The following is a 10,947-nucleotide window of genomic DNA, read 5'->3' on the forward strand; positions in this document are numbered from 1 at the left end:
AAGAAAAATTGGGGAAATAATAGAGAAGGAGAGAGAGAGACGGAGTAGGTATAAAGGGATGTGGATATAACTGATATTCCCTATTCAATTCTTAAAATAAAGAGATACTCATTAATACTAATCTATACTATATTAAAAGTGGGAAGACCTTATGTTAAAAGTTAAATTACCTATTTACCCTTTAAAAAAATTAATTATCCTAAATTTAAAAAAAAAAAGGAAGAAACTAACGCCTACCATATAAGGCAATGTTTCAAACCATTATGAAGCCTTATAACAAAAGAAGGCAACGGTTCATTAATGCACTCAACAATTACCTTCTATTTTAATATGTGTATCAAGAAGCAGGGACTGTGATGATGTTGGATTTCCACCAAATTCTCACAACGAGAAAGAAGTGCAAAAAGAGGAGAGAGAGACAACACAAGAGTTAGAACTTGAATCTAAAGGCCTACAAAAAATTCTTCACATTTCTCTCTATATAGGATTGTGGGAGTACAAAAAGGTAATAGGAGTACCACCAATTGAGTTTCTGGCAGGAGTATAAAAAGATAATAAGAGTACCACCAATACAGTTTCATAAATTCTTGCAATGTACCCGTTCTAATTTTAACGTTGTTTGTTAATAAACCATTTCAACTTTTTTTTCAAGTTAATCTTCTCGCTCAGTATCTCTCATCTCTAGTGTGGTTATCTGAAAGATTAACATTACAAAATTACATATATTCATCTATTTATTAAATGAAGTGACAGAACGAAGATATGAATGATGTGACAAAGCGAATATCTTCAAACGTGTCAAATGACATGGTTTTTCTGGCTCAAATGATGTTCTTCCTTGCCGTTGTTCGGAGAGATTGGAGTAGTTTGACGAAAATAAATACAGGTTTTTCGCTGAACTTATAACTTATTTTTATATTAATATGTACCATTCGTTATTTATGAAATTTATTCTGTACAAGTGTTATGGCAGATATTTATTATGTTATAATTTTAAAATATATTAATTTGCAGGCATGTGATGACTAGAAAAAACATATGGTTATAAATTAATTTCATTTTTTTCTTTTGCCAAATAAAAATGATTAATTAATACGCAATTTGTAAGCACGCATAAAATATTATGGATGATTAATTTCAAGGTTGAAAGATATAAATTAAGCTTAAATTAATATTTAAAAATATTCTTGAGATCATGTAAAAAATAAAGTTTACATAAATATTATTTACCAATTAATGACATGTTATCATAAATCTGAAGTCTCTTGAGAGAAGCATAACATATTAATAATTTATGTATTACGCTGGACAACAAAATATATGAACATTTAAAATTTGTGATATATATACTGGTCATTAAAAGCTCTTGAATTTTAGTCTTATTTTTTTAAATAAGTCTCATTTAGTTAAATGGGATGAAAGAAGAAATTACCTTACCGTGTTAAACTAATGTGAAGAAAGGACCATGGTAACTAGAGGAAGATATAAAGCTCTAAGCATTTATTGAAGAAAAAGAAATTGATACTTTTAAATAGTACATAAAATAAAATATATTGAACCATACCCCTAATGTAATCATTTAATTGATTACCTAATTTTTAATAGGTAGATAAAGGATGACTCATTACATATAGGTGTATATGATGAAATTGCAATTGTTTGCATGACATATACTTTAAAACATGAATAGTGAGGCTTAAACTAACGCAGAAAAGAGAAATCACCCTTGAGAAGATAATTATGCCAAGCCAATTGATATTAGTATTGATGAAGGATATGAAAAATATCAAAATGTCTAGAAGAACAGATTTAGAGTCCGTCGAAGAGTATATTTGTTTGACGTTAATTTATTCATAAAGGATCTTAACATTATATGAGAATGCTAGCTTTTGGTATATTTAAATTTATTATTTAAAATTAAAAAATATATATATATATATATATAATTCACATGCAACGCACGTGTAGAGAGACTAGTTTGTATATAATTGGCGAATTGTATATCAACTTGTACTTAAATTAAAACTTAAATAGTGAGGGTAAATAAATTTCTAATGTATTATATATAGGTAAAAATCTCTTTTCTTAAATGTACTAATGTGAATTTATTATTATTATTATTTTGAATTTTTTGTTATTAAATAACGAGATCCGTTCTCCAAACAAGTGCCATATATCCCATAATTATACGCCACACCAAACAAATGCACATATCAGCAGCTCCACACAGTTGACTCCCTTTCTCTCTTTCTCTGATTTTCCACTTTTACCTAACCCTTTATTTTTCATAATTTTACGGTGTGAATTTACGATTTATACGGCCCCTCATTTTTTTCTAAGATACAACTAACATTTAGGGGGTAAAGTAGATTCAGAATCCCAAATAAAATAAAAGGACTTGCTATATTGTTTGATGAGAGTTACGAGAATAGTCAATGCCACAGATATTGGCATTCGACAGAAAATGAAAATAAAAACTTGTTGACAATTCATTGTCTATTTGACAGATCCATTCCATTTAAATGCAAGTTTACTGTTCCATTATTCCATCTAATTACATGAACTTCTCTCATTATATCCTCATTTTCCAACTCAAGAAAATGTTTGCATTTGTAGTTTTTCATGAAAGTTTCCTTTGATTTTTGCCCCCAAAATATTCGATAAGCAAAAAAAAAGAAGAAAGAAAACCATAATTTGAAAGAGGAAAAAAAAAGGTCAATGGAGAAATCTTTGGGATCTGCATTTGTGGCTGTTTTTGCAGTTTCAGGAAGTGTGATCCTTCTTGCAATGAGAGTGCATAAACACCTTCTTTCTGATTTCATGAACAAGCTGCAGGAACTTGAAATAGGTATTTTAACCTCTCTCCCTAAATTTAGGAGCTTGTGATATTTAGATTTGAAAATTTTGAGAAAGTTGATTTTAACACAAATAGCCGGTCAGATTCACTATATAATTTTTTAGCAGGTATACATTGATTATACAAATTATACACAGTTATACATATGTGATACATGAATTACACATATATTATACATCCGCCGACTATTTTTAGTTTAAGCCATTAGATGAACGACAAATTATTCTTGTCATTTGGATTTGTCAAAATAACAATCTTTATTATCCCTCTTTATAAAGCTTTCTTCCTCCTATATATAAAACAAACTTACTTACACTAAGTATTTGCCCCTATCCAATTCTTAAATATTTTTCTACTTATTACCTTAATTAGATCAATTTTACGAAATGTAAATTATCAAAAAGAAGTTTTGCCAAATGAGATAGCAGATCTAGCTATGTACAAAGAAGTTGACTTTTAGATGATGCAAAGATTTACGGTATCTTTTTGTTCTTATTTTTATTTGTCCATATTCTAAGATTTCTGGTTCAAACCTCTTATCTAAGATTTTGATAGTTTTGATCATACTTGGTCTTATACTCTTATGTTCAAATCTCGTTATGAACTCGAATTACTTTCTTGCCTAAAAGAAGGGGAAATTAAATAAATCATAAACTACTATATTTTAAAATATATATATATATATATATATATATATATATATATATATATATATATATATATATAATATCGCGGAGGGGGAGGAAAAGGGAATGCTATATTACTGATGATGTTTGAACCTCCAACTGCGGAAGACAGGAAGTTCACCAAGTTTGCTAGGCCGAAACAAAATCTATTTAAATACGGATTCACGACGTAGAAAGAATAATAGCACTAACCATTTATTTGGTGATATTTACCTTGGTGTGATCAGATAAAGGTCAAGCAAAGAAGAAGGTTATCTTCTCCAATAAAGTTGTGGAATTGGGCTCTGAAAACAAAGATGGTCATATTTCAAGGAAGCATAGGATTAATTATGGAGAATCATCTGATGATGAGAGCTTGGAATCCATGCCTTTGAATTGGCAAGCTCTTTACAAAGGTATCCTCCTTAATAAGACCCTTAGAGGTTATAATTAACTACGTAATATTTATTTATTATCTCCTTTCAATTTTGTACAGTAATTATTATATTCTTGATGATCGATCATGGTGATTTTGTAGTTATATTTGCAAAAAAGAAATGATACTGCTTTTTGTTAAATTTCATTTTTATTTGCATAACATATTGACTGAATAAAGATTTGGGATCAAAGGAGATTTTTTTCTATTACATTCTTGCGTTTATTATTATTGTTGTTATAGTTATCATTTTATGTTGTGTTGTTATAATTATGAGTCAAAGTGAAATGTAACTTGATCTATCATTAACACGGTACAAGTTTTACTAATAGTACTCCCATTTTTCCTAATTTTATTACATAGAAGACAGGGTAAGAGACTATTCCAACGAAAAATATAAAAAAATATTGCAAGAGAAAAAGCCAAGGACTATCAATTAAGAAGTCATTTTGTTTATGTTTCGTTATCACCAAAATGGAAAAAAATTGATTTCTTCCATTATGTGTAGAAGTCAGTTTCCGTCAAACTATCTTGCCTTTTTATATTATTTGCTTCTACGAATACATATGGTTTATCATTAGGCTTAATATTCAAAAAAATTCATTATAACACTCTCGGATTACTAAAAATATTATTATATTTCTAATATATTTCACTTACCAATTAAACATTCGAAAGCATGTGTCGTGGAAGATAACTTACGTCATACTAAACACACTAATTAACTTAACAACAATTACATGTTTATATACTCGCAACAAAATTCGAGTGAAGAAAATAATTGGAATTACGAAACATATGTAGGCAATTAGTTCCTTAATAAATGTGAGAATACAACTAGTACCCATTGATCTTGTCTTTAATGTGATTATAATATAATTATCTCTTTCTTTTTCGTTCAATGGCAAAAGTATCACATCAAGAAAAGTTTGATAGCACTTTAGACTTATTTTGAAGCTCTTATTCCTGTCTTCTTTGATTTGAGGGCTAAACTAATATAATCATCCAATAGATGATGACACAAATTGTCGTGTGATATTTGATCTTCAAAGAAATAGATTCCAACAATGCTTAAGTTTGATCTTGAGGAAAAAGTTTTATTAATATATTCTCCCTTGCTAGAGTGGCCCTTCCTTTTATCTTTCATAAACAGAGGGTCTATCGGAAATAGTTTTTCTGTCTTTCTTAAATGTAAGGGTAAGATCTACGTATATATAATTACCCTTCCTAGACCCACATTTATGAAACTACACTGGGTTTATTGTTGTTTGTTATTATTCTCCCTGCTAGAGCGCTTTAAATTGATGCCGTTTAATCTCACTTCAAATCGAAAAGATGTCCTGATTTCTTTGTTCTTGAAAACAACCTATATATACAGTTGAAGAAAAGTTAGTAGTGCGGTAAATAAGGTCCTCCACTCCTTTGCTCAATTTGATTGACTCATTTGATTTATTAACCAATCAAATTGGATTTCTAAGGTAATTTGATAGGATCATGTTTGATTGGTTGAAAAATGTCATTGAAATTTTAGTCTACGAATTGAGTAATAAACTACCAGTCTATGTTCTGATTAAACGATTTAGCACAAGTTTGTGTGGGAGTTCAACCCATTGAAATTGTCATACAACACACACAAAAGCAAACATATTTACAACAGCGTTGTTAGAGAAAATGGGGCATTGCCTAATGTTTCTTATGCGGTCCACTGTGATATAACTTATAAGTGGAGCGTTGCACTATCGAACTCATCTGAGCTCAGTATTTTTTTGCGAAACATACAAAAAAATCACTAAAAAGTAACAATAATATATCTGAACGCATAATTTAAAAAACGTAATGGGTTCAATGTTAAAATATTAAAATTTGAATCAAAAAAGTTGCCTCTAAATGTAAGGTCGATAAAATCGTTCTAAATTAGACAAATATACTTACATTGGAATATATGATAAAAATAATCATAGACGTTTTTATGTCTTGAATTTGAATTGATTCTATGAATGACCACAGATATGGATCCAATATCAGGTTCACCAGTTCCATTTTCACCCAAACTATACACATATCAGGCCAAAATTTTACATCAGAAAAAAGTCTGAAATGTTCAAAAGTTCTATTACCATTTCAGATCAGAATACATACAGTTTCATTCTCAATCTTATTAATCATATTCAAACCAAAAAAAAACATAAATAAATTGAAATATATTTTTGACAAGAGCTTGCAAACATATCAAAATGTTTTGTATCAGTTGCTAGTACAAAGATATTCCAATTTTCTGAATTCAAATTGGAAAATAATAAGTCTAGCTAACAAGTGTAGTTGTAATTTAAGCTATGAGACGAGAGGGTAATCAATGATTAAGCAACATAACTAAGCTATTTTCAAGCAGGTCAACTTACACAAACGAGATCACACAAATCAAATCCAGATCCATCAAAATAAAAAGAAAAATCTACAATAAAAGGCAAATATCTCTGTTTTTTTCCAAATATAAACGCTGTACATTCAACATACTTGTATTACTCTACGAACCGACCCGCCGGAATTGCGTGTTGCCGCGGTGTAAGGATTTGGAAGCAGAAGGTGGCGATGGAGGTAAAAAAGTTTCCGGTTCGTCGACTCATCTGCGACCGGTCCAAATCGGGCAGGTTCGTAGCGGCGCCGCCGTGTTAGGCGGTGAAGTAGAAGATAGGTTGAAGAAGAAGGTAGAGGAAGATGAAGCAAGTGCTTGACGCTGTTAAGAACACCAATCCGTACAGAGTTCGAACCGCCATTGAAGAAGATTCTGGATTTGATAGGAAAGAGATTTGAGATTTGAGATTTAGATCTGGAAAGTAGTGGTGGGGAAGTTCTAATTTTAAAGAGAGACTGTAAAAGTTTCGTGATTTGAGATTTGAATGTGAAAAGGACTTAATGAGGGAAAATGGATAGGGCTATAGCAATAATAATTTGAAAAAAGAAAAAGAAAAAAAGAAGATAAGGTTAAAGGTCTATATAGCAATTATAATTAATGTATTAATTTCTTAATTGGATCGTCTAAGAGTTCTATATAATAGTACTTCAATATTTCAAGTATTCCGTTTGATGTCTCTTTTTTTAATTAAAAAAATAGTTTTACATTTTGACAGATGAGAAATATTTACTTAAATATTTTCAAGGATATTCAATAAAATTAAAAGGATATAGAGATTTACTTACCAAGATTTTCTTTTTTGTAGAATTAGTTTTGAACTTGTTATGTCACTTCTATGATTGTTAAGACATTCTTTTGGTATATTTATATCAAATAATTTGAGAATTTATTACGAGTTAACTAATTTCATGTTAAGGGGATTGTTGCATGTCAAATAGCTCGAGAATTAATGATATATTAATCAAATTTACATTTGTATCAACCTATCAAATATATTGAGAATTGCTACAAATTAATGATTGGCAATCTTTTTATCCATGTTCGTGAGCGCACCCAATCACATCTCGGAAATAAGGAAGACACCAATTTGAAGTCACTTCACACGTGGCTCGTCAAGATTAAGCAAAGATTTGAAGTGGCCACGAGAATTGGATATTACTCGCTCTTTTTTTTTTTTTTTTTTTTTTTTTTGGGTTTTCTCTCTTTTTTGCTTTTGGCTCTAAAAGACGAAGGTGTAAATAATACTCCAATTTAGTTGCTGAATCTCCACGCTACTTTTGTTGACCATGAAGTTATACTACTACTTCATTTAGTAGCATTTAACTGGACTAGCCAATTTCTTTATCCCGGAGTTGCGTGTCTCTATCTCTGTGTGTGTTCGTGTTCTTATTTGTAATTTATTTAAAATGTTTAACATCACATGAATGGACAAGGGAGTAGGGTGGGCCACATGCCATCTTCACCCCCACCCTCCCAAATCTCCCCAACAAAATTTTCAAAAAAAATATTTTTTGGTAATATTGTTCCTTTTAAATGATATAAGTATTATTTATGGATTGACTTTATAGCCTTAGACAAGGTCGATGAAGAAGGTGAATGATTCCGGAATTTGTTTGAAGATATTCTATTTTGGCCCAAATCGTAGACACCTATATACATATTGCGATGGTCAAGCAACAATATGAAGAACTGTGAGCGTTATATATAACAGAAAGATGCTTTTTCCCCTTCACACCTTATTAAAAACCCAACATTAACATATATTTTCTTGGTTGTATGTTCCGAGCTGAAAGCGTGGATTTTGATGTAGTTCGATCTTAAAATACTAAATTCTATTGAACTGCAAAAATTATTAGACTCGTCACTACAAGGAACGAACTATATCACTGTTTGGTCGTGGTCGAAGGCGACTCCACAACCTTAGAGTCTTCAGAAGAGGCAGATCCAAGTTAGCTGCCATGGATCGAAAGGTTGAGCTCGAGGAAGATGACATGCAAAAGAATGCAACACTTAGAGGATGAGAGAAAACAGAATCTATTATTGAGAAGAAAATGATACAACTGTATATCTGTACATGAGTGTACTGTGTATTTATAAAGCTACAGTATAACTACCTTCTAACACTGTGCTAACTAACTTACTTCTAACTACAACCTACAGTTACATTTCTAACTATAGTTAACTTATCAGCTTGGTTCTTTAACTTTAGTCAACATTCCCCCTCAAGTTGATGGTTGATATGCATTCTTCACTCATAGCTTGTTCAGTAAATGATCATGTTGAAACTTCCCCAAGTTCTTTGTCAGTAAATCTTCTAGCTGATATTTCCTATGCATACTCTGTCTTTAGCAGTCCTTGACATATTTTCTCCCTAACAAAATAATAATCAATATCAATATATTTGGTCCTTTCATGGAAGATAGGATTAGCAGCTATTTGTACAGCAGCCTTGCTATCACATATCAGACTTATAGATTGTTGAATTCTAATTCCAAGTTCCTTGAACAACCCTACCATCCAAGTGACTTTTGCTGCACATGAAGCCATACTTCTGAACTCAACCTCAGTTGAACTTTTGGACACGGTCTTTCGTTTCTTTAACTTCCAAAATACCAGTGCATTTTCAAATTTGACCAAGTACCCAGTAACTGATCTCCTTGACTTTATACATGATCCCAAATCAGAATCATAGTAGGCAGCCAGCTTGTCTGTACTTTCTGCGGGCATAAGTAACCTCAAGCCTGGTACTTCTTTGATATATCTCACTCCTATAAGAGCAACTTTCATGTATGACACCTTAGAAAAGTGCATATACTTATTTAAAACCTGAACTACAAAGGCAATATCAGGTCTTGCCATGGTGAGATATAACAATCTTCCCACAAGTCTCTAGTAGCAACTAGGATTCTTAAGTTCCTAATCACCTTCTTGTTTGCAGTTCAGAATACATTTTTCATACTTTGTAGATGTGAGTTTTTTATTCAACTCTAATGGTGTACCAGAAGGCTTTGCTCCACCCAAGCCTGCTTCAGATATCAACTCCAGTGCATACTTTCTTTGACAAATAAGGATCCTTTCTTTGATCTAGCAAATTCAATTCACAGAAAGAATTTCAACTCTTCTAAGTCTTTCATATTGAACTTCTTCTACAACTCTATTCTGGTGTCACAAAGTAGCTTATCATTATTCCCTGTGATCAACAGGTCATCTACATACACAAGGATGATAACTGTGTCACTATGAATAATGAATAATCATAGTGACTCTTTTAAGCCCCATCTGCAGCAATACCTCTGTTAACTTCATATTCAACTGCCTTAGTGTTTGTTTAAGACCATATAAGGACTTGTGGAGTTTGCAGACCTTCCTAGTCCCCCCCTGTCTAGAAAACCCCAGTGGAATATGCATGTATACCTCTTCAACCAATTCACCATTAAGGAATGAATTATGAACATTTATTTGGTAAATCATCCAGTGTTGGGAGGTAGCAAGAGCTACAATGGACCTAACTATCACCATTTTGGCTATAGGGGAGAAGGTTTTACTGTAGTCTAGCGCTTCCTTTTGACTGTAGCCTTTGGCTACAAGTCTGGCCGTGTATCTTTCAACCTCTCTTAAAGCCTTGTACTTGATTTTGAAGATCCACCTGCACCCTATTGGTGTATTTCCCGGGGGCAGACCAACTATGCTCCAGGTTTTGTTTTCCTCTAAGGCTGCAATCTCCAGCTTCATAGCTTCTACTCACTGAGGTTCGATTAGTAGCTGCCTCACTGAATGACTGAGGCTAATAACAGGCTGAATAAGCTGACAGGACCTGACTGTATGAGGGATTAATGTGAGAATAACTCACATAAACTGAGATAGGATAAGAGCACCTAGTAGCTTTTGACTGGACCACATAATCTTGCATTCATAAGGGAGGCTTCTGGGCCTGTAGGATTTTCTAACCTGATCAGGTACAACACCAGGTGAGTTAACTACTACAATAGGTTCTGTAGCATCAATAGCTTTTGTGGTATCAAAGTGAGCCTCAGCATGAGTATCAACAGGTGTTGCATTATCTGGGAGATCACCAACAGGATTTGTAGGACTTGTAGAATAGTCTGGTGTGTGGTGAGGAGCAGCAACATGAGAAAGAGGAAGATCCCCCTCAGATGTAATATCAGTTTCATGTGGAGGAACATCAGCACCAGGAGAAGAATCTGTGGAAGATAATCTGGGATCTATACTAATTGGTCGGAGCAGATCCAGTATATGAAAGATACTGCTACTAGGAGATAACATATGCTTGAAAGGAAAGATTTCCTCCTGAAAAATAATATTTCTATTAACAAATAGAGACTTAGAGTTCAAGTCATGCAGAACATAACCCTTTTGAGATGAAGAATAGCATCGGAAGACACCAGGGATGGCTCTTGGTGAAAACTTGTCAATAATTCTTGGACATCCCGCATAACATAGACAACCAAAGATCTTTAAGTGTTGCAGTGAAGGAGAATGTAAGTAAAGCAACTCAAATGGTGATTTGTACCCAAGTGTTCTAGAGGGCAGCCTGTTAATGAAGTAGACTGTCGTG

General features: G+C 32.4%; 1 protein-coding gene across 1 annotated transcript; it reads left to right on the forward strand.

Moving 5' to 3' along the window:
• Positions 1-2,449: 2,449 nt before the first annotated feature.
• On the forward strand, positions 2,450-4,169 carry LOC142181209 (uncharacterized). The gene is made up of 2 exons (XM_075253937.1): positions 2,450-2,848; positions 3,771-4,169. Exons 1-2 carry the CDS (start codon positions 2,719-2,721, stop codon positions 3,974-3,976), a joined length of 336 nt encoding a protein of 111 aa, XP_075110038.1. The 5' UTR covers positions 2,450-2,718; the 3' UTR covers positions 3,977-4,169.
• Positions 4,170-10,947: the final 6,778 nt, after the last annotated feature.

This window comes from Nicotiana tabacum, chromosome 5, assembly GCF_000715075.1.
Source record: "Nicotiana tabacum cultivar K326 chromosome 5, ASM71507v2, whole genome shotgun sequence".
In the NCBI taxonomy this organism is placed as follows: domain Eukaryota; kingdom Viridiplantae; phylum Streptophyta; class Magnoliopsida; order Solanales; family Solanaceae; genus Nicotiana; species Nicotiana tabacum.

Bases quoted from the DNA above. Each gene is read 5' to 3' on its own strand.
- LOC142181209 (XM_075253937.1), top strand. From the start codon at position 2,719: ATGGAGAAATCTTTGGGATCTGCATTTGTGGCTGTTTTTGCAGTTTCA. The intron at 2,849-3,770 runs GTATTTTAACCT...TGGTGTGATCAG, and splicing joins GCTGCAGGAACTTGAAATAG to ATAAAGGTCAAGCAAAGAAG.